Source organism: Aulostomus chinensis, chromosome 19, assembly GCF_037954235.1.
Source record: "Aulostomus chinensis isolate RoL2024-O1b breed Wild chromosome 19, RoL_Achi_v1.0, whole genome shotgun sequence".
NCBI classification, from domain to species: Eukaryota; Metazoa; Chordata; class Actinopteri; order Syngnathiformes; family Aulostomidae; genus Aulostomus; species Aulostomus chinensis.
The window spans coordinates 7,265,992-7,289,156 of NC_141338.1; the positions used below are offsets into that span (position 1 = coordinate 7,265,992).

General features: G+C 42.6%; 1 protein-coding gene across 1 annotated transcript in view; it reads left to right on the forward strand.

Annotated features, from left to right (window-relative positions):
* LOC147243868 (putative E3 ubiquitin-protein ligase HERC1) overlaps positions 1–23,165 on the forward strand; it is a 38,143-nt gene that overhangs the window by 5,418 nt on the left and 9,560 nt on the right. The window contains exons 3-55 of the mRNA XM_086186553.1: positions 330–425; positions 532–714; positions 1,091–1,303; positions 2,020–2,118; positions 2,224–2,320; positions 2,432–2,575; positions 2,813–2,940; positions 3,294–3,438; positions 3,538–3,709; positions 3,830–3,964; positions 4,059–4,224; positions 4,395–4,520; positions 4,911–5,135; positions 5,896–6,048; positions 6,156–6,288; positions 6,593–6,796; positions 6,912–7,133; positions 7,489–7,662; positions 7,815–7,929; positions 8,121–8,238; positions 8,387–8,570; positions 8,693–8,993; positions 9,089–9,134; positions 9,208–9,253; positions 9,782–10,035; positions 10,186–10,383; positions 10,509–10,629; positions 10,725–10,965; positions 11,053–11,216; positions 11,497–11,649; positions 11,735–11,832; positions 12,026–12,121; positions 12,464–12,631; positions 12,743–12,982; positions 13,063–13,146; positions 13,404–13,629; positions 14,345–14,639; positions 14,969–15,729; positions 15,825–16,038; positions 16,689–16,858; positions 17,549–17,632; positions 18,426–18,612; positions 18,712–18,839; positions 19,270–19,475; positions 19,656–19,915; positions 20,002–20,054; positions 20,135–20,332; positions 21,139–21,304; positions 21,409–21,658; positions 21,955–22,183; positions 22,264–22,541; positions 22,752–22,879; positions 23,004–23,131. Coding sequence (XP_086042679.1) covers positions 330–425; positions 532–714; positions 1,091–1,303; positions 2,020–2,118; positions 2,224–2,320; positions 2,432–2,575; positions 2,813–2,940; positions 3,294–3,438; positions 3,538–3,709; positions 3,830–3,964; positions 4,059–4,224; positions 4,395–4,520; positions 4,911–5,135; positions 5,896–6,048; positions 6,156–6,288; positions 6,593–6,796; positions 6,912–7,133; positions 7,489–7,662; positions 7,815–7,929; positions 8,121–8,238; positions 8,387–8,570; positions 8,693–8,993; positions 9,089–9,134; positions 9,208–9,253; positions 9,782–10,035; positions 10,186–10,383; positions 10,509–10,629; positions 10,725–10,965; positions 11,053–11,216; positions 11,497–11,649; positions 11,735–11,832; positions 12,026–12,121; positions 12,464–12,631; positions 12,743–12,982; positions 13,063–13,146; positions 13,404–13,629; positions 14,345–14,639; positions 14,969–15,729; positions 15,825–16,038; positions 16,689–16,858; positions 17,549–17,632; positions 18,426–18,612; positions 18,712–18,839; positions 19,270–19,475; positions 19,656–19,915; positions 20,002–20,054; positions 20,135–20,332; positions 21,139–21,304; positions 21,409–21,658; positions 21,955–22,183; positions 22,264–22,541; positions 22,752–22,879; positions 23,004–23,131 — 9,403 coding nt within the window. The remainder of the gene's footprint in view (positions 1–329; positions 426–531; positions 715–1,090; positions 1,304–2,019; positions 2,119–2,223; positions 2,321–2,431; positions 2,576–2,812; positions 2,941–3,293; positions 3,439–3,537; positions 3,710–3,829; positions 3,965–4,058; positions 4,225–4,394; positions 4,521–4,910; positions 5,136–5,895; positions 6,049–6,155; positions 6,289–6,592; positions 6,797–6,911; positions 7,134–7,488; positions 7,663–7,814; positions 7,930–8,120; positions 8,239–8,386; positions 8,571–8,692; positions 8,994–9,088; positions 9,135–9,207; positions 9,254–9,781; positions 10,036–10,185; positions 10,384–10,508; positions 10,630–10,724; positions 10,966–11,052; positions 11,217–11,496; positions 11,650–11,734; positions 11,833–12,025; positions 12,122–12,463; positions 12,632–12,742; positions 12,983–13,062; positions 13,147–13,403; positions 13,630–14,344; positions 14,640–14,968; positions 15,730–15,824; positions 16,039–16,688; positions 16,859–17,548; positions 17,633–18,425; positions 18,613–18,711; positions 18,840–19,269; positions 19,476–19,655; positions 19,916–20,001; positions 20,055–20,134; positions 20,333–21,138; positions 21,305–21,408; positions 21,659–21,954; positions 22,184–22,263; positions 22,542–22,751; positions 22,880–23,003; positions 23,132–23,165) is intronic.

A 23,165-nucleotide genomic window follows, 5' to 3' on the forward strand; every position in this document is an offset into this window, starting at 1 on the left:
CGCTAGTGGGAGGATGAAGATTAAGCTTGAGTCAGTCTTCCTCTTCTCTCTTGATATTATGCTCATTGAGTCATCCTTTAGCAGCTTCATCACCTCTGTGGTATTTATGCATAAATGAAAGTTTCCAAAGTCATCATGATCATGTACATATTATGTACAATGATACAGGAAGTGTCCACGTGATGCTTTTTGTGGTACTCTGGACTTTTAGTTGGCTTTTTTGTTCTGATGTTTACTTCTAGTTTTGAAAAATGGAGAAAAAAAATAAACTGATTACTGTAATAAAAAGACATAAGGTTAAAGCGTAAACATGAATATTTTTTTCCCAGGGTTTCCGTGGAGACTCCATCAAGACTCAGGTGCTGAAGAAGGATGCAGACGGGCTTTGTCGACTCTCCCAGGCAGCCCTCTGCCTGTTTGAGGAGGTAAGAGAGAGAGAGAGAGAGAGAGAGAGCAGCAACATATTATTAACTCATTACTAACAGTACAGTAACTGACTCACAGGAACTCACTCTCCTCCCCCTTTGACAGATTTGTAACTTAGCCTCCTACTGCCTGTGCTCCTGCAGCACAGATGCAGCTGCTCCTGGAACTGAGAGCGACACAATCTTGGTGTATGTGTGGGGCAGCAACAGCAGCCATCAGCTGGCGGAGGGAACGCTGGAGAAAATACTGCTGCCGAAACTGACACAGGGCTTCAGTGATGCCCAAATGGTATGGCCAGTCTTAGGGATAGGACTAACTCTAACCATGGGCAGCTTATTTTTCGGTCTTACTGTAGACTAGAGTGTGTTATAGTTGATATGTTAAAGTTAAATCCAGTTGCTTTCAGTTCATTGTTAGTTAGTTTGTTTGCCACACATCATCTTTTTGTATTTTCCTGTATAACCATTTACAACGTCCACATGAGGTGGACACATAAAGATTTAATATAATTGAATTCTTATGTCAGTTTCTAATTCTGTTACTTCATCTTAAAATGCCTTAAACTACCCCTTACATCCTTATAACACTGCTATTGTAATGATTTAACTGTCCAAAAACAGGATGGGGAAATTCAGTTTAACATGCTTCCTTGTGTCCCTTTCAGATTGAGGCAGGCCAGTACTGCACTTTCTCAGTATCTGCAGATGGGTCAGTGAAAGCATGTGGAAAAGGCAGCTATGGTCGTCTGGGTCTGGGGGACTCCAACAACCAGTCTATACCCAAAAAACTGGTGCTGGAGCCACATAGGAACATGAAAAAGGTGTCGTCCTCCAAGGGCTCCGATGGTCACACTTTAGCCATCACAATAGAGGGAGAGGTAGGAAGAATGACTTGCTGGTGCTGAATATATTATAGAAGTACCTTGTACTTGGCTTTTGTCATCAGACCATAATTTTATGAGAACCAGCAAAAATAGTCGCAGTTCTGTCAGGTCCATTCACATCAAGAAACACAGATGATAATGAGCTTGATTTGTTTATTATAGTACAATTGGCGGTATGGTTCTGTTCAGAGGAGTCCCCTGATAGTTTTTCATGAGCACCATGAAACAGGGGACCAGCAGCGTGAGGGAAGGTTCCCCCAGTTTAAAACTGGAAGAGCAATTATACCCCCATGAACAGAGCAAGCAACATGACATGGAATGAACTATGCCATGTATACACGACAAGGTGGAGCTTGGGAGGTGGAGGGTAGCAAGTTGCGAGCTGGCGCAACTGTAGCAGCAGATAACAGCGGGCAAAGCAGCATATGCCAGAAGATAGCAGAGTGGTAATTGAGGCCGGGTGACATTTAAGTTGAGAGGGGCCAATCAGAAGCGACGGATTTGATCAATTGATGCAGAGCAGCTGTAGATCGGCTAATTGATCAGTTTGATTGACGGACGGGAAAGCCAATAGCGCTTGACTACCACGGCCTGACAGAACTAACGCTGACGCTCGATTTTTCGGATTTTTACTGAATAACTCATTTCTAGTTTTGGGGTCCAAATGTATTAGTTTTATTTCACCTCAATTTTCATTGTATTTCTTGTAGGTGTTCAGTTGGGGTGATGGAGAATATGGAAAACTGGGCCATGGCAACAGTGCTACACAGAAATACCCCAAAATCATACAAGGACCACTGTTTGGCAAAGTAAGAGGATATTTTCCTGTTGTGTGAAAGATGGATGGGAGATGTTAGATGTTGTTTTGTTAATGAAACACCTTTTTTCTGATCTAATAGCTGTTTGTCTTCCAGGTTGTTGTTTGTGTGTCTGCTGGCTACAGGCACAGTGCTGCTGTGACTAATGATGGCGAGCTTTATACCTGGGGAGAGGGGGACTTTGGCAGGCTTGGTACACACCTTATTTGTCTGATCAATTCAAAAGGGAAACACCTCCTCTTGTATAGCAACAGGTTTTTTCTTTATATTTTTTTTTTGTTGACCAATCCGTCTCCCTGAACAGGTCACAGTGACAGCCAGAGTCGGAACATGCCCACACTGGTGAAGGATGTCAGCGGTGTGGGACAGGTAGCGTGTGGCAGTTCTCACACCATCGCTGTAGCTCAGGATGGACGAACCGTGTGGTCGTTTGGAGGAGGCGACAACGGTACGCTGTCAGATGACATGCAGGAGGATTCAAGCACACAAAGCAGCATCTGTGTGAATTGGTGGTTTTAATTTCTGTGGTAACTATAAATAGTTGGAAGAGCAGAAAACCTGTGGCTCTCATGAACATAAGAAATGCTATTCAAAGTTTTGAACACTGCCATTGCAGGACCAATGCAGAAATGTCTTGAGCCAGTTTGTGTTAATACCGATATTCAGGTATGACTCACCCTTGCAGGTAAACTAGGTCATGGAGACACCAACCGCGTTTATCGCCCCAAGGTCATAGAGGCGCTGCATGGATTTATCATCAGGAAAGTGTGTGCCGGCAGCCAGTCTTCTCTGGCGCTTACCTCTGCAGGACAGGTGAGATTTTGGATCAGATAGTAAATCAAAGGGCAGAGTTTTTCCTTGATCATGTATGCAGCATTTTTGCAATTACAGCTCTCTGAAAAAAAGAATGCCTTAATTAAAAATCACAGCAAAACTATCTTAATTAAACTGTTGCACCAGCTTTCCTCAATTAACCTTTGAAAATAAACCTGCTCTTGCTAAATTCCATATGTCCTGATGTATACTGCCCGACTCTTTCTTCATCTGCAGTTAATATTCAGTGATTACATCTGATATGCGACCACAAAACGGTCAATTAAAACAAAAGCCTCGACCGGTGATTTTACCAATGAATTGATTTGTCTTTATTTGCATGTTTTATTCAGGTGTTTGCGTGGGGCTGTGGCTCGTGTTTAGGATGTGGCTCCTCTGAGACGACCTCACTTAGACCCAGGTTCATAGAGGACCTGAGTATCACCAAGATCATTGATATTTCGTGTGGTGACAGCCACTGTCTGGCTCTGTCCCATGGTGAGATATGTTGTTTAGACGAGTATTTAAAAATTTTAATTTTCAATAATTCAATAAACTTTTCATGTATTCCAATTAAACTTCCTGTGTTATTATTAGACAATGAAGTGTACGCATGGGGCAACAACACCATGGGCCAGTGTGGGCAAGGCCATACCTCCACACCGATTACCAAACCCAAGAAAGTGCTCGGGCTTGAGGGTGTGTCCATCCAGCAAATCACCGCAGGCACTTCTCACAGTCTGGCCTGGACTGCTGTTCCAACTGATAGGTAAAGACTCATCTCTGAAATGTCTTTAAGCTTTTTAAGTACTTCTTGTCATTTCTTCTGAAGTACTTCTTGTCATTTCTTCTGTGCCTCTTTATTAACAATTTTGTCTTTCTTTGTCAGACAGCTGGTGGCATGGCACAGGCCCTTTTGTGTCGACTTGGAAGAGAGTACATTCACCTATCTACGCAACTTCCTAGAAAGCTACTGTGATGGCATCGGGAATGACACTCCCCCCGCCCCATTCTTATCCAAAAGGTTTAAAAATATATATATCAGTGCAGCGTGTTTACTCCATTGCACCAGCAGCTACTCGAGGCCGCCGCTGACGCTGCCTTTTCCTCTCACTCAGGGACCATCACCAGTTTATTTTGCTGTGCATGAAGCTACTGTCCATCCACTTGTCCTTGGCCCATGCTGGGGGCACTGGTGCCATGGTGTTGGGGGCCCAGGGCAGACCACTGAGAAACCTGCTCTTCAGGCTCATAGATACCAATATGCCAGATTCTATACAACAGGTAAATCAACTTCATATTTTACAATTATTTCACAATATGCTCTTGCTGTCATATGACAGTCAGAATGAGAGGAATTGTTTTGTGTACACTGCTGGTTATGGCATATGTGCTCATGTACTTTTACTAGCTGTGTTATTTTTAAAAACTGCCATGCCTGTATTCCTGTCTAGGCTGTTATGAACACTCTGTCCATTGGAGCATCCCTACTTTTGCCTCCTCTGAGAGAAAGAACAGAACTGCTCCTCTCCCTCCTTCCTCAGGGTCCACAGAGTTTAAATGTCCTTTCCAAAGGACAGGTATGAAGAGCCATTTTGTTCTTGGTCAGAATTTGGTCAGAAAATGCATCAGTTGTCAGAAAAGTGCCCATATATAGAATTAAAAAGAGGTAAAACATGAGAAATTATGTTTAAATTTCTAAAATGGGACAGTTTATCTGTCTTGACTTCTGGGGTTACTTCATTTTAAGGATTAATATTTGGCTGGAAAGTAGATGGATGGATAGATGAAGCTCACAGTGTGTTTGTGAATATCATAATGCCAGTTTACATTTCCTAGACAGTATGTTTAAATGACTGATTTGTTGTTGTGAGAATGTATATATGCTCTCTGTAGAAATCCTTTCTGTAACCTCGGACTTGAATGATCAAACCTTTTACAGTTCTCTCTTCTTCTTAATGTCTTTCAAGCGTCTGCAGTTAGACATGGTCCTCAGCAGCCTTCAGGACCAGAGCCATGTAGCTTCTCTGCTGGGTTACAGCAATTTTGGGGAGGTGACATCCCTGGGCCCTCCTCTGACACCTGCTACGTCAGTCCGAGCGCCCTCTTCATCCAGCTCTATAGAGGCATATGACCCTCTGCACTTAGCAGAGGTGCTACTCAGAACCTTGCTGCTCAGCATTGGCTTTTACACGGTATGTAGTGCCAATTTCAAGTGAATGAAACCCACTGTAATAAAGCCCAGTGTGGGATTTTAGATTGTTGGTGTTCTGGAATCATCCTTCTTTACTACACAGAGGGTTGATACGGTCATGAACATAGACATTTCCAAGGCCTGGAAAAGGTTTGAGAAATGAATGAAGCCAGAAAATGAAAAAAACAAACAAAACCCAAAAAACTATTGGTTAATATTGATTTACTCAAATAGATATATACATATATCTTATCAAATCACATTTTCTTGTCATTCATTTAGTGAAATATACTAAGATACATTTTGTCATGGATTTCTTAGTTCAATTTTCATATCCAAAAAAATCGGAGAATGTATTGTCATGAAAATGTTCTTCAAGTTTGTGTAAAAGTCATGGAAATGTATTGATACAAGTCTGAGCAGTCGATTCTGTTCTTGGACTTTCTCTTCTGCAGGCTGAACAGCCAAGGTCATTCTATATAATCTGTCTGTGTACCTTTTATCAAGAAATGTGGCGGATTATCGGGGCAACATTCCTGCTGTGAGCCTGCTGTTTAAATGGGGCTTTTGTGTAACTTTTTGTTACTTTTGTGTACTTATTTATAGGATTTGTCATGTAACATTTGGTCAGACATGAATTGTTTTCCCTACTCTCACTATTGTTTTTTTATCATTTCTGGATGTTTCTGTGCTCATTTTTACCAGTGAATTAATTCCTCTTTCCTCTACATGTATTCTGTTTTTGGTGATTGTTCATAAAGGAGCGGGCGTTTGGGGAATTGGAGAAAAACAGTGACAAGCTGCTATCCAGCGACAGTCAGAGACAGACTGATCCTCCCTCACACTTCCACCAGCTGCTGTCTGGGCTTCACAAGCACCTGCTCGCCCATTGCTACATCCATTCCAGTCCTGAGGTATACTACAGAAATGCTGCACACGAAGAAATATCTTCATCTCATGATCAAAGTACATATTTCTGTGAACCAGACCAGGTTAATTGAAGGCTAATATCGATGTGTAGGATGACAGCAGTGTCGCTCTACTTCGTGAGCACCTTTACCTGCTGCTTCCCTGTGCTGCTGAGACACTCAGGAGGTCCACCAAACTGTTGAAGAAGAGTTTCCTTGACAAACAAATCACCAAGAAGCTGCACAGTAAGAATTACTGCTTTTGTGTGAGTTGTTTCTTTATGTTGGTTTGTTTTTTATTCATAGTTTCTAACATTATCCAAGTAGATTTGGTTTTAGATATATGTCTGGTTTTCAAGGAACTTTTTGGCTTCGTTGAGGGGTTACTAATTTGCCAGTAGAACCGTTGACAAAAGAAAAGCCACTAAAGGATTTTGAAGCTCGCTTATCTCTGGCCTTGTGTACCTATCTGTTGTCTGTCTACATCTTTCAACCATCACTTTTATCAGTCTGTCTAATCTCCCTTTCTTCTCTCCACACCTTGTTCCAGCTGTCCTGAACAACTCGGTGGCAGGCAGCTTGCTGTGTCAGGTTATGTACTCCTTGCTGCTGTTGCCCCTGGGCACAGTTCAACCTCTTCTAAGCCATTTATTGGCCTTGTTGGAGGACCTCAACTATTTCAACAGGTTGTTGCCAGAGACGGGCCTGCTGGAGGAACAAGAACTAGTGAAGGAGGCTCAGAAACCTTGCTCAGGTCAGAGGAATTACTTGTCAGTCAGTGCACCTTAGAATTATACTCAGTGATTATTATTAGTCTTTGTATCATTGCAGCATTTTTATCAATGTCAATGATGACAAATCCCTCTTAGATAAAAGTGAGGAAAACACATTCCTTGGACAGCAGCAACAGCAGGAGGAGGGCAAGTGGGTTTGGCTGTTGGACCTGGAGCGTTCTGTGGCGCTGGCAGTGGGCCGGTGCCTTGGAGGAATGCTGCAAGGCCTGCCGCCATCACCTCAAGAGAAAAAGTCAGAGTTCTGGCTATCAAATATCCTCCTCAGGAATGGTCTTGAGATGGACTTTGAACAGCTTGGTAGGAGCACATATGGCTTTTCTTAATGCTTGCACATGCATGGACGATGACACAAACAATTTATTACAAATATAGTGAACACCTGTATTGTATTAAGTAACACTGAAAGTAATATTGTTTGTTGTTGGGAAAATGAGAACCAGTGGGTGATGTAAAATGCCGTTTTAGATTTATGTATTAACTATGTAAATAGAAATGAAATGGGAGTGATGTCCAAAAAAATTCCCAGATATACTAATACCCCCTTGGTGTATTCTTAGTTACTTTTTCCAAGCACATGACGTGTATTAAAATCTAGTGTGTAATGTTCTTGTCTTCATCCTGTGTAAATCCCATGTGATGATTTGTCCCGAAGATGCAAGCATGGCATGGCTTACTGAGGTGGTGCTGCTGGGTAGCACTGATTCAAGGCTTGCAGAACTGAGTCTGAACGAGGAAACCAAGACATTACTGGAGCTAGCACTGGGATCTTCCAGGGGACCTGCAGGTGGCCTGTGGCAGAAGATGGAGGAGTACGCTCTCAGCAAAGGTACTTTGACTCACATGAGTGCATTGATGTGTGGAAGATAATATCCAGGTGATAAAGGAGGAACGTGCATTTGAGCTTAAATACCTTGTGATTCTGCTCTCTGGATTCATTGTGTGTTGTAACTAAGCTGTATTGTTCTGCTGTGTGAGCAGAATGGGAGAGCGGGGGGTCTTCAGGCGACTGTTTGCTGCAGACTGTCTGTCGCTGCAGTCTGGCTGCTCTCCTGAAGCACACAGGGTTGCAGGATAAAGCTTGTTGGCAGGACAGGTTAGTAACACAAACATGATATGAACTGAAATACCTACTCCTGTGAATAATACTGAAAACTCTAAAAACAAAACTAATGAGGTCATTTGCAAAGGATGGTATTTGGTGAGTTAATTATTGCATAAGGTCTATACTGCAATGCAGAGAAATGCTAATTATCCACCCCATTTATCCTCTCTTCCCTGAGTCAGATATGAGCCCTGCGACATGCTGTTAGATGTCTACGAAACAGTTTATAAAATCAGAACCACTCTTTTGGCACATAAAAATTCTCCAAGGACCTCACAAGTGCAAGCTGCTGCCAAACAGGTACCATTATGACTCCAGTTTGAGCCACAAATAAATATATTCAATGCAGTTGTTTTTGATAAAGTTGAGAAAATATAGAGCAGTGCAGATGGAATAAGACATCATCATATTGTTATTATTACTATTATTATCATTCCTTGAATTGCAGACTTCTCAATCTCCCCAAAGTCCGGATGTAGACAGACAAGAACCAGGGACATCAGTGGGAAAGGGGCAGTCGGGTGGACACTGCAGCCGGGAGGTTCAGGTTCCGCCGACACCCACGGCAAACCACAACCAGGAAGAAGTAGCAGAGGAGGACACATTTGGCAACAGTCGTATGTACCTGTCAGGTTAGAAAGGCAAAAACAGCTCATTTTGTATCTTTTGCTTCTAGGCAGAGAGACCCACAGAAATACACACACATCATCGTCATCATCATCACAACATTCTCAGGTTGTCCATGTCTCTGCAGAAGTACTCGAGTCATTCATGGCAACCCGGGAGGCAATGCAAGTACAGCAGAATGTGACTGTGTACGAGTCCTTTGGCACCTCCACCCTCCCCAGCAGCATGGAAAGCCCCGTCAGCCCGCAGCGGGACATGGATCCTAAGCAGCAGTGGGAGAAGCAGAGAGAGTCAGAGGAAAGCTTGTCTTTCCCTGCCGCCTGCCATCTGGTAGTGTCCCGCTGTCTCTTCCTCCTGCTGGGGGTCAAACCCGCTTGGATGGAACCCAGCGAAAGGGAGACAAATCAGGCAACCAACACTGGAGTCAGGTGAAGTCTGTTACTGTGTATTTGGTTTGTTTAGTTCAGTTTGCTGGACTTGTTGTGAGCTTCTTCGGCATCATTCCACATTGTTTCACTTTCAGGAAATCAACAGAGTCATTGATGACAGCTGTTGATGGCAAAAAACAGGTACATTTTTTACTTAACAAATTATGGTCTTTCTACTCTTTGTCAATGCTAATCAAATGTCTTTCTCCTTTAGTCTGATCAATCCAAAAACACCTTGGGATCTTCCAAGAATAAAATGGGTAAATGCATCTTAGTTCATTAATTACTTCTTTTGCATATATCACACCTTATCCTGTATTACACTATTAAATATTCATGTATTTGCTTTTCCATAGTTAGATTAAGTCATACAGAAGTCAGTAATACTTTCATATCTCGTTGACGAGTCATAAGTGAAGTTAGAAAATGTCAGTTTGTGGCTTTGCAGAGGGTGTAATGCGTGAGATTGTTTTCCGACTATGTTCAGTGACTTCCTGGAGTCTTGTCGTCATCATTGGGTTGCCAGGCAGCCATCACAGACTCCAGGAAGTCTTACTGTATGAATCTTGCCTAGAAATATGTCACATAAACCCAGTTCCCCATTTACAGTCGTTATCCATGCGCTTTTGATAACTTTGGTACTTTTAAGGTGATTTTAAGTATTTTTGTGACTATTAATACGAACAAAAACATCTCAACTATAATATAAAAACAAAAAACTGATGATAATGATTGTAACATTTTGAGAAATAGTATCAGAGACTGAAACTTTTACTCCTCTTATCTAGGTTTACCTCTCTGCTCTCTGGGCATCATGAAAGATGCTTGGGATCGTCTGAGGCAGTGTATCAGCCCCAACAACCCCATGTCCCACAACGGCAACAACACGTTGCTAATTCTTAACCAAGTTTTTCACTTTGTTTGTGGAAGCATGTTTTACTTGTCAGCTTTTGTACCAACACAACCTGGTGGACAGCCTTGTACTGAGGCAGATCCCAAGGCCATTACATTTGCCATACTGCAACAGCAACAGAGGGCGGAGGTACGCAGTTTCTTCTCTTATAACAACTGAACAGTTTACTGAGGAATTAGAACTGCAGCTAACAAATTGACAGATATGATGTGTAGGACCACAGATAGGTTCAATAATTTCCAATAGAATGGTTATTTATCAATGACTCTCTTTGGTCAGATGCGTCTAGAGGCCTTGTGTCAGATGTCATCCTTCCTCTCTAAGATGGAGGAAAAGAGCAGCGGGGTTACAGTGTCCCCTCAGTTTCCTGCGTTGTTGCAGTCGGTGCAGCTGCAATTCCTCTCTGGATGTTTTAATTTGGGAACGCAAATTATTGGCTCTCACTTAGGAGCTAATTATGAGATGCAGAATTACATGGTATGTCTAATAATCATGCTTTCACAATGTTTGTGCTTTTGAGAGAAAACACACAGTATTATGTTCATTTGCTGGATTTTTCCTACCATGGTGTTTTATAATTTATTCAAATTCTCTCAATCCAGTCTGGTACTCGTTCAGCCTCAATGGAAAAGCAAAAAGAGCTGCAGTCTGCCGCCCACGCGTTCTACCAGCAGGTGGTGCGTGTCCTTAGACAGAGGGTACTAGCAGAGAGAGAACATCCAGGTGTGTTCATTGTTATTTTTTCCAAATATAAATGCATCTTACCACTGCAGCAGAATGTATTTCCTTGTAGCTGATATTGTCTCTACCATTCTCAGGTTCCTGTCAGCACCTTCTTCTTGCCACCATGTTTGCACTCAATTTCTGCTACCAACCAGTGGACCTGGTGTTAGTCATCAAATGTGGTATCTTGGAAATTCTCTCCATGCTGACCAACAACAGCTGTGCACTGATGAACCAAGGCTGGTTTGCAGCCTCAACATCTGGATCCATGCTCTTAAGTGGGGCTGTCAGACTAGCTTGCACGCGCTTGCTTCAGATATTGACTGTCGCTTCAAGGTAAGAGGGGAGCTGTAAGGAATCAAGCAACTGAAAAATTACTTTAAGTCTTTACATGTGCATGACCAAATTGATGTGTGCTCTCAGCTCCTGTGAGGATGTGCTTCCTGTGGATGTATCCCATGCACTAATGGAGGTGATGTGTGAGCAGCTCCAAAATATCTTGAACACTTTCCATCAACAGCAGGCGGCAGAGAGAGGAACAGCTGAGGGAATAGTTCCAGACTCCAGCAAAAGCCCGGATTTAGTTGGTATGGAAAATGAATATTCCTTTAGATATTTTCAGAAAATCTCATCAATACCATTTACGCTATAAATCAAAGTTGAAGAACAGATCAGTATATCCAGTTTTTAATGGCATTGTTTCTGTCTAGCCAAAATGATTTGATGGCGCAAAGATATACATCTAACTGCTAGAGTTTTAAAAAAGTCAATGAAAGCCTCAGAATACTGTAAATGTGTTTATAAAAAGGTATTTTTCAGTGACTACACTCTACACACTACAATCTTCCTCCCTTTTTTTCTTTCCAGGTGTGGAGAGCAGCAGAGTGGTTGAATCTCAGCTTGCAGATTTCCTGGTGTTTCTGAGGCGAGTGCTGTCATTAAGAGTGATGAGAACACTTTCTACATTTGTCAAATGGATTGATCCACTACTGGCCATTATTTCCTATAAGTGCTCTTCAGGTAATATAGTCATTGAAGACTGTTGCTATGGTTGGTGATGGTACTGTTGTTGCATTCCTGTTCACCACCACCCTCCCATCTCCAGAATCTCCAAGCTTCCAGAATCTCCGCACCAAGCTGTTGGCCTTCCATGTTTTAGAACGACTGTTACCTGCTTGTTCTGAGCCAGATCAGATTCAAAAGGTAGGAAGCAGGAAATATAAATTCAACACACAGTTATTTCAAGTATCATATTATTTTTGAACTTCACGGTGGTAAATTAATGCATTTGTAATAATAAAAAGGCTCTCTGACATCATGAGATTAAAACTGTGTATTTGTACACCAAAAATATACGCACCGTTCATTAAATTGTCCTTTTTTTATTTTCTTGCAGATTGTTAAACACCTATTTCAGCTGTTGTCTGTTTACATGTGGGAGGAACCACTAGCTGAAAGAAACCATGAAGAATTGCTTGAAAAAGCCACTGAGGTAATATAGAAAATACATACAAAAATCACTATATAATTACTGAAAATGCTTACGCACCTCATCCCTACTAATGTATTTTCACAGTTTTTCTTTATGCTTTGTCACAAGGTTTAATATGTGTTAAATAGTTGAAGCTCATATAGAAGATAACACTATATTAATGACCCATAATTTCCTAAACAGGTCTGTCTGCAATCCAGTAAAGTTTCCTACTGATATAGGACTTTGTATTTTTTGTGGAATTTGTAAATTTTTACACTTAGCTATTTCATTCCTTCATCAAGTCAGAAGCGGATGGACTTTCCCTGGATGTGGAAGTTTTATTATCACCCTGTTTTGCAGAACCCTGGCAGCTATGATGAATGTATTCCCATCGGAGATTTTTCCTTTGACCCACATAAACTAATCTGCTGTTCTTTGGAGAGCGGGAACATCCTCTCTCATGGCTCTGGAGGGAAGGGTTATGGCCTGGCAACCACTGCCATCTCCTCTGGCTGTTTCATATGGAAGGTAGACTGCTGTCTAGATGGAGAACTAAAAAATATCATACTCCTACGGTTTATCTGCTCTTTACCGGTTATTTTACCAGTGACCCGATATTTAATCAATTTCTCTCCTCAGTTCTACATTACCAAAGAAAACCGAGGCAATGAGGGCACATGCATTGGTGTTTCACGCTGGCCGGTCCGTGACTACAACCACCACACCACCACTGACATGTGGCTGTATCGTGCCTATAGTGGCAACCTGTACCATGGAGGAGAGCTTGTCCGCACGCTACCCTCCTTTACCCAGGGCGACACAATCACCTGCATCCTGGACATGGAAGCTCACACAGTATCATTTGCTAAGAATGACAAGGTCTGTCTAAGTATTCAAAGCACAGTTACTTTTAATGACTTTTGAATTGTTAATCTTTTCTTTTTTCTTTTTTATGCTAGGAACCAAAGTTGGCATTTGAAGGTGTGGTTGCCTCAGAATTATACCCTTGTGTGTTGTTCTACAGCAGTAATCCTGGAGAGAAGGTACACAACATACTCTCAGCTCATCCCTTACGTCTGAATTCATAGACATTAACATGTTTTTGCCCAAAAACATAAAAAAGAAAAACAATGTCGTGCCAAATTTGAAATAAACCAGATAGCAAAAATGGGAGGACATGCCGAAATAGGTATACCATCTATACTATTAATACCATAGCATAGCAATACATCCCATTTAAAGAGAATTTTATATCCTTACAAATTCAGGCAATCAACTTGTGCGTGTTTACTTCTCCCAGGTGGCGCTGTGTGACCTCCAGATGCGAGGCATGCCCAGCAATCTACTCCCTGGTGAGCCTCTCTGCAGCCCTCAAACCACCGTGCTGCTGGAGTCAACAGTGCAGCTCCTGCGTAGACTCCATCAGTGTGACCTGTGGTCCCCACAAATCAACCAGCACATCCACACCCACCTGGAGCTCATTGGACCCCTGCTGAAAGAGGAGGATTTAGGCAGATTCAATGCAGGTTGGTCAAAATCATGGGGGTCACTGATGGTCACTGATTGAGATCAAGGCTTCAGTTGAATTTAATCTGGTACCACAATGCCAGAGCAGAAAGAACCTCCCTCGCCCAGTGAGATTCAAAAATAATGCTAATATTTTTCAAAAGAGGTCATGATGTAACGCTTTAAGTCTTCTGTCAGGACAGATAATTATGTTTACAGCTGTTATGTTGCTATTTGGTTTGATTTATCGTGTTGTAACAAAAATCACTGCATCCTACCCTCTTAGGCTTTTCCTACAAGCTTTTCACAAGGATTCGTTTTGTATTTTTGTCATTTATCTAAAACAAATCCTCTACTTGTCTTAGACTGATAACAGTAACAGTATGCTCCCTTTGGTTTGCAGTTAATAGTCTCTTTCAGCTGAATGTTCAGTTATAAAACTAAATGAAAGTAAAAATGGAGCATTTCAACAAAGCCCTCAGTTAGTGCTGCCTGATAAATTAAATCGCAATCACAATGTCAACCTAATATGACAGAACTGCCAAAATGTTTAAGAAATACCCTTATTTTTAAAGATCTTTTTTATTATAAATCACAAGCAGTTTAATAAACAGCTGATGTAAAGATCAGACAGAAGAAACCTGCATTTGTCCTAAATATACTGCATGTATTGGAGACAACGAATGATGATGATGATCCTTAGAAAGACTTAGACTCTATTACTTTCTCCTACAGGTGTCTGTCCTGCTAACCTTGAGAGGGAAGAGAATGATCAAGACAAAGGCTCGGCTGGAGATGACACCGCGGATTTACTGGCACATCATTGCCGTCTGTCAGAGACCAAACTGGCTGCTCTTTGCACTGATGTGTGGCCGGTTCTGGCGCTGATTGGAGGTGTAGACAGCGGTCTCCGAGCTGGAGGTTTGTGTCTGCACAAGCCCAGTGGGCGCAGGGCTATTTTACTGGGGGTCCTGAAAGAAAGAAGCTCTCTGGCCAAGCTTCAGTGGGAGGAAGCAGACCTCTCTGTCAGGTATTACAAGTATTGATACGCACACTTATGTATGATTTAAGTGTCTTGTTACTTAAGTGATGATTCTCATTAACTTCCATTAAGCAATTCTTATATTTTTCTTGTCTTGTGCCTTTCAGTATGTTTATTATTCTGTATAATTCATTTCTGTTTTTCCTCCTCTGTACTTTGTCTAACATTTTACATCAGTTTTATCATTTACCCCCCTGATCTTACTTTTTTCTTGCTTCTCCTTCTTCATACTTAAATCCATTAATCCCTGTTGAATCCGTCCTGGTGTCACTCGATGCTGTATCTGTGGGTTCTTGCCATCCTTCCCAATAACTAAGCTCCATGAATTCTTGGTCACCCAGCGACACGCCGATCATCTCTTTGGAGCCCTGTGACATATCCTGCTGCGATGTGACTCGACTCGGAGGCCTCAAACCAACGGTGTTGTTAGATTTGATATATTTGATGGGGCTGCTGGAGGAACACGGATGGCTAGGGGCTCATCCAGCTCCCAAAAGGAAATGCTCAGAGGAGCGAGAGAGTGAGACACAGGATGGCTTGAATGAAGATAATAACAAATGGCTGACAGAAGATGAGAAGAAGAAGTTTGAGACAGACCCTTTCTCATCATCATCATCCTCCTCAACCAAAGATCCCACAAAGTTGATTAGCTATCAGGATTTGACCTGCCTACCCCAGCCCCCGCAAACATGTCAAACCTCCAAACTCAATGTCTTTGCCCTTGAACTCAGAGCTGTCAGAGTCTCATACCTTCTCACTGGGGCTTTGAAATCCCTCACTGTCATCTTTAGCTGTGAGAAGCTATCGGATTTGCTCTCGGTGCCTAATCATGACCATACCAACTTCTCAACAAGTCCCCTTTCCAGTCCGAACTCTGACCAGGCCAAAGCCAGCAGCAAACAATGGGATGAGAGTGCTGAGCTGAGGTCAGTGCTGCAGTATGTGGTGCAGAGCATGGTGAAGTGGGCAGTCAGACCCTGTCCCATAAAACAGAGAGTTTCTCTTGCTGACCTGGAAAGGGCTCAAGTCATGATCTACAAAGGAGCTCTCAACAGACTGCAGGACAGAGAACGCAAAGGTATCTAGATTTACTTGATTTACTTCTAGATTACCTCATTCTTGTGGATGTATCTAGTCTCATACTGTCACTTGCTCTAACCTTTAACCTTGCAGAATCAGGGCACCACTTGTCCTCTCAGCCCATTTCCAAGTCATCTAGCTCGGTGTCCTTATACAGTGCGGGGTCTGAAGGCACCGCCATCTTTGGTCAATCGAACAGAGCCTCTGCTTCATCCTCCAACACCGAACTGGCTTCCTCTCTTCCAGCAAACCTGCAGGGAGATGGTCTTGAGAATTTCAACCCTTTCCTCCCCATCAGCCTCCTACAGTGAGTATAGAACAGGTTGATTATAAACTATTTATTAATTTATGGACATATTACCATAGTCAATGCTTACTGATTGCTCCAGACCTGTATTTTTTGGCAGCGGGAGCTTTTCTGAAGTCCAGGGAATGGGTGAGTTAGGATTGGAGTAAATAACAGAGTGACAGATTCTGCCTGCAGTGTCTTTACACAACATGCAGCTCTGCCTGACTGTCTTTTTCTTCTAACCCAGCTGATCAGTGTCAGTATTGATCCTGCTTTACTGATGTGAAGAAAACAGCTTTAATCTTTAGGGAAAAGAGTTGTCACAGTAATCAGGCCTTTCCCAAAGTACTCAAGACAATGACGGCCAAGTGACATTTTTTCTCAGAATTCTGACTTTCTGACTTCCTGAGAAAAAATTTAAAAAGTCAGATTTCTGACTTTTCTCTCAAGTCATGTTTTTTCCCCCACATTTTTCCATTGGTCTCTAATCCTCTTCCGTACCCAAAGACTCATGCAGGACACGACAAGTGTAGTCCATTGTGTAAGATGATGCCACAGCCTGCGCTACACGTCAAACGACACTATTGCTCAGGAGGGAAAAGTGGTTGTGTGGTAGCACCACTTGCACTGTATTATTACTGTATATATTTTATTTTCACTCCCTCTAGGCACATGGTGCTAACTCGGTTCCCTACGCTTACCGGCCTGGTTAGCACTGCCCCTGTGCTGCATCCTTGCTTCAGCCTGGCCAGCTCTGCTTCTTGTGATGCCTTCACAGAGCAGCAGACTAGCTTCATGGAGCCTGGTCCCTGCAGCACGCAGGCCAGAAGCAGCCTGGGTAAGAACAAGACCAAAGATATTAGTGCAGGACTGCAGATGGAAGTCAGTACAAAGCATCACATGATCATCAACAAGCTGTTTTAGCACTGATGCTGCTAATTTAATAAATGTCTTCCCCATGCTGGCTTTACAGTCAAACATCCTTTTAATTCATTTTCTTCACATGTATTTAGATTAGAGACGTACAGTACAGTTTTTAGGAGGAAAGTAAATGAATGATAACACAGCGGGAACTGTCCGTCTCTTGCATGGTCTGATACGTGCTGCCCTTCGTCACACCTGATCTGCTCAAAACAGCATGTGTTTTGCTGCGCTTATAAACACATGACGTTACAACAATCAAACAACTGCATGACACAGTTTGTGAACTCACTTGAATGGCACCTTTTCATCAGCACTTTATAGGCACAAGTTTGAACTTGATCCATATGTGTTTTTACTTAAATTAAAGTTAAATACTCCAACTTTCATATCTAACAATATACCAGGCTAGTTGACTAGCAGGTGTAACCATTAATTGCATTACATCTTAATGCGATTTAGATCTAAATCAAGAGATAAAGGCTTTTTGATTATGCAAATTATGATGAGCATAGCTGAAGAAAAATGTAAAAGAAAAAAATCTGAGCAGTGGGGTCGTTTTTGTTTTCTGTTTTTTGTGTACTTTTGTTTTCTCCTTACCCACCAGAACGGACACAAATGTTTGTCACCAGTCGGTTGCTAGAAATGGGATTCACTATGAGACATATCTACTGGGCCATGGAGGCAGCAGGTACTGCTTTATGGAGTCTGTTTAATGCATTTTTTTGCTTCACAGGCTTAATTTTTTTTAAACATCTGTGTTTAATTGTGTTCTGCAACCCTCTTGTATTACTTGGGAGTGGAAACCTAGTTTTTTTTAATCGAAAAAATTCATTCAGTATTTAATAGACAGCCCTTGATGAATTCAATAGTAACATCATGCCATTACCTAGGGTGACAATCAACTTCCCTAAATATATACAATTATGTACTCTATTCTCAAAGCAGTCATGTCAAATAATAAATCCAATTTAATGTACATGTATATACAGATAAAGTATTTTTTGTAAGGAGTTCACGTAGCACATTTTATTTGTGCGTTTCAAAACAATGTACTGAAGCAGATTTTGCTCAGATTCCTGCAACGGTACATTGTTATGAAATTGTTTAATTAAAGTTTTGGAATTCTTATTATATCCTCATGCATGGCACAGTTCATATATCTTTTATGAATTTTTGAGCAAGGGAGGGATGCTTTCACATGAACAAACTGCATCGACTACATTATTGTTTCCATCACAACTGGTTTAAGATTAAAAACTCCCCACTATTACAATCTTCTTTCTTCCTTGACTTTCTGGATCTTGGCTCCACACACACCTCATCACACATTCTTGGTCTTGTGCCAGCCTGACCTTAGACACGGTGCACAGCTGCATGAGCATCTGGTGGTGATGTCCGACATGAATTAGAGATGCAATACTCCATGATCCATCTTTTCTTTTTGAACTCTGACAGTTCAACTTCCCTGTGGTCCCTCCCAGATGTAGCAGGTGACTTGGACTCTCAGACCATCGAGGTGTTGGCCAGCTGGATGCTAGAGCACCCCCTGACTGAGGAGCAGCAGACAGCAGACTCCCCTAGACCTGAGGTGGCTCCTGACACCCCGTCACCAGATGGACCAGAGACGGTGCAATGCCCTGAGCGCCCCAGCAGTCAGCCCAATGAGAGGTCAGTCATCCAAGGAAAATTAGTAACATTTCCCAACAGGGATATTGTTGTTATCCACTTAATCATCACATTGATGGAATTGTGTTGATTTCTTTACAGCTTGTTGCCAGGGCTTGACTGGATAGAGAGGGAGAACTTCCTGGATGTTCATCTGACGAGGAACAGACCCCCTCCAGCACGCCGGCGCCGTTCAGGCCCAAGTCAGAGGACGTCATTCCGAAGGGCAGGTGAGACTCACAGAATCAAAAAAGAAAAGTCAGATGATGTCAAGAGCATGTGTTGTTTTAAAAGTAATTGTAGCAGAGGTCACTCAGAGAGCATTTAACCTCTGTCAAGGCCATCTCAACCCAAATGTAAAAAACTAAAATTGTATTTATCATTATGTGAAATTGATCTGCCCCCAAATTCTTGCTTGACCCATGCTATACCCTTCTGCCTAGTTGGTGAAACCTTTTTCTATATTTTTTTTGTAATCCTGCTTACAAACAAACAAAGTGCATTTAAAACATTACCTCTTTGGCAGAGGTAGAAAACGGTACAAATCTAGCAATCAATCTGTTCCATAACCTTAAATAAGTGTTAATGATACTGACACAAACTTGACACAATGCCTATGTTATCATGCTTTTTCTTTTAAAGCAATTATTATCTTTTCAGATTTGCCATCACCCAACCCCCTCCCGCAGCTCTACCAACAACATACAACCGTCAGCGACTGGCCAGAGCATGAGTTTCACCCCTTCTCCGCTGAGGAGGAGTCAGAGCTGGGCTACATGGATGATCCCTACCACGAGGAGACTTATGAGGACCTGCTCACCCCTTCATTCTTCAGTTTGGAGAGAGACACACTCCAGATAGTTGAGGTGACACACTGTCATCGCTAAGGCTGTGTGGCATGAGCAAAGCAACCATCTAAAAATAAAAGTCAAGGTTGAAAGTAACAAGACACCGGATTCCAAAATCACATGTCAGATTAATGAATGTAGACAACAGTGATTCACCAGAATGAAAGTTACTGTCAATATTCTGATCTCTTCTTTCAGGCTGGAGAGGAGCACAGTCAGATGGTGAAGTGTGAGCTGTGCAACACCCTCACCCTGCAATTTAACAATCACATAAAGCGCAGACATCCAGGTTGTGGTCAGAGTGCTGCACGGAAGGGCTACGACAGCACCGGAGCCTACGTGGACGTCTGGTTTAAAGGGGAGTGTGGTTCCAACTTCCCCTTCTACCTCCTGTGCAGCTCCTGCAGAGAAAAGTATCTCGCTGCAAATGCGAGCGATCCAAGTTCCAAACATGAAAGGTACAGCAAAGACACAACACACTATGAATATTTTCCATTGCTGATGAATGCAAATAACCACATATATATCATCATGTTTTTTTTAGGATGAAAGGACTTACCTGTGATTTGATTGGCCAATTGGACAGCACTTCTGATGGTGGGGAAAGTCTCATTCACTCAACTATTTGTGATTATGAAATGGCTTTTTCTTAAGTGATGGTATGTTCATCTGCTCAGATGATTGGGAAATGAGCCACCAAGATGAGGGCGATGCGGACAAGCTGACGGGACTCGAGGACTTTGGGCTCTTGCTAAGACCGCTGGGGCTGACAGAAAAGAAGCTAGTCCCGGATCCCATTAGCTTCACTGAGCCAGATCCACTGGGATCCCTGGTTTACAGCTCAGCTGATCTTTCAAGAGCAGTGGTTCCCAAAGGTATTCTTATTTTTTTCTTTTTTGCTACTTTTGGTTTGAGATTACAAACAGTGAAGTTTCAGCCATATACAAATTTATGATAAGACATGACCTCACAACATTTTGAAATCGCTAAATCAAGTCATAGCTCTGACTGTTCCTTTATCATGATTATGTCACACTCACAAGGGAGAGACTCCGTGATTGTGATCACGATCGGTGTGTTCACAGTGAAGGTGTGAAACAATCCTTGCAGTGTAAAGGGCAGGAGTAGAGTGAGTCTCCTGGTTAAATCTCTGAAGGAAAATCCTCAGGTAACACAGCTGGGATGGACAGAGCTGCTGTAGCGGTTGGAAAGACCTGCCCCACCAATGCAATGCCCCATGTACATGTTCATATTTTGTCATAGATTTTTAGTGTACCTCTGAGACGATGTGACCTAATCACCCACCATTAAGTTCTGTTATCCACATTCCACTAAATGTTAATGGCATTCAGGTAGAGCCTGCAGTAGATAAGTGGTGGTTCCTGTTGTAGTGCATTTGTCTGATTGATCTCTCTGATCAATGATTCACTTGTTGTAACACTCGTCCACATTTCCTTCATGCGTACTGGAAGCAAGAGAATCCACCCGCAGTCACACTGCAGGATAACTCATCACTTATTCAACAAAGCTAGGCAACTGAAGCAAGATGATTCAGCAGCTGTTGTTGACCACACCTGATTCAACCGTGTCAGGATTTTAATAGACTTTTTTTAGGGAGACTCTGTCAGGGTTTTTTTTCTTGTATAATAGAATGACTTTAGATGGGTTTTGTCCTCACCAGGGAACGCTCTCGTGGAGCAGAAGACCTCTCTTAGCCTCGGGCAGCAGGCGCTCTCTCTGAGGGACGCTCATGACAGACTAAAAGCTCTCAGAAGAGTCACATCCACAGCTCAGATTCTTCTAGCTTACAGCATGGTGATGAGAGCTCTGTCTCAGACTGCCTCCAGGTACATCTGACTAGAACATGGTTTCACTCATACATGTCCACCGATTTATTTTGATATTTCCTTGTAAATGGATTTCTCATGTCCACTTTCTTCCTCCTCATCAGTGCAACAGTGTGTAGCCAGTCTAATGGGCTGGAATCCCTGGGTCTGGCAGACATCCGTATTCTGGTGCGTTTGATGACTCTAGCAGCAGGCGGCCGGGCTCACACTTGTGTGGATGCACAGTCCAGTATGAAGGGGTTGGTGACGGAGCACAGTAGCTCCAGCTGCCTCAGCTTCCTCACCGCAGCCATCGGCAGTGTAGTGTCCCACAGCCCTGCTGCTTACAGACAGCTAGTGGAGATATGCACTCAGGTCAGTTGACTTTGTTATAATGGAAACCAGACCCTTGCACCCTCCTCTGAATACAGTTTGAGGTCTTTTACAATCTGCCATGAGGGAAACATGTTACAGAGCTCCATACATTTTGTTTTGGATAATGCTGCACCCACTTACATGCTTCTTTTTACCTTGTTCAGTGCTGCTAAATGAAAATTATATAGTTATGGCCCTTCAGAAGCAAGCAATTACCACATATTAGTTAATTGTGAGTAGATATAATGCGAGGCGGCTAAAAACTAAAAAAATATTCTTACTATTTCTGCTTGTAGGACCTAATGGCAGCAGCTACAGGAGTGACCATTGGGGCCATCGGTGACCCACAGCAGAGAGACTGTCTGACCACCAGTGTAACCACTGTACCCCAGGGTGTCCAGCAACAGAGGGACAACAATGAGCAGACACCTTCAACTTTTCTGGTCACACAAAGTCTTGTGTCCTTGCTCACTGAGAAGGGGGTTCACTGTAACGGTCCAGAAAGGCATGAACACGAGGCTAATGGTGAGTATTCGTTTTTGAATCTCTTTAGTTGTTTCTTTTGTTTTTGATATTCATTATATTTCTCCTGTTTTTTTCTGTAGATGCAGGAACCCAGGGTCTGTCTTCATCGTCCTTACCTCCTTCTCCTTTACCCCACCTGGTTGCTAGAGTGGGCCCTCTAGAGCTGGCTAATGCTTTAGCAGCTTGTGTGCTGTCTGCCAGGCTAACCAGTAAACACCGTCAGTGGGCAGCGCAGCAGCTGGTTCAGGCCTTAGCTGTGACAGGACGGGACAGTCCTAATCGGCCTCAGACCTACAGTGACCTAGCTGGTGACTTACACAAATGTCCTCTCAAAAGGCTGGAGGGACATTACAATAAGGTGCTTTATGCCATAGCGCTTAAAATGGTGTACAGATGTATATTTTTTTCATGTTTTCATAAATGTTAACATTTCAGTAATAGTTTAGCTGAGAAAATCCTCCTTGCTCATTAAATTGTGTTTTATTTTAATCAATAATTTGAGTGACGGCAGCACAAATCTGACATTCTCACTTGTGAGGTAATAAAGAAGCTTCTCTGCTCTTTTCAGGTGGCCAGTTGTACCTGGAACAGTGAGCAGAGTATGCTGGCTACCTGCTCACAGGACAAGGTGGTGCAACTATGGAGCATCAGCCAAAACTCTGTGGAGTTACACACCACCTTCTCCTGTATAACTAGGTAATGTATGCTTGAAAAGACTGGTCAACGGTACTGCTAGAAAAAGAATGAGTTGTGATATTTCTGTTTTGCCGAGGAGTCGCTATATGATTAAAACACAGCTCCTTCCTCTTGCTCTCTGCAGTAAAATGGACCGCTCCAGCTTTGAGAGAGCTGGCAGATGTCATCACATGTCCCCTGTTTACTGGAGTACAGGGGGAGACTTTCTTGCTGCTCCAGAGAGTAAACACATCAACATAATGAACATTAGAGGTAAATTTAGCTGGTAACATGTAGTTCATTTGTT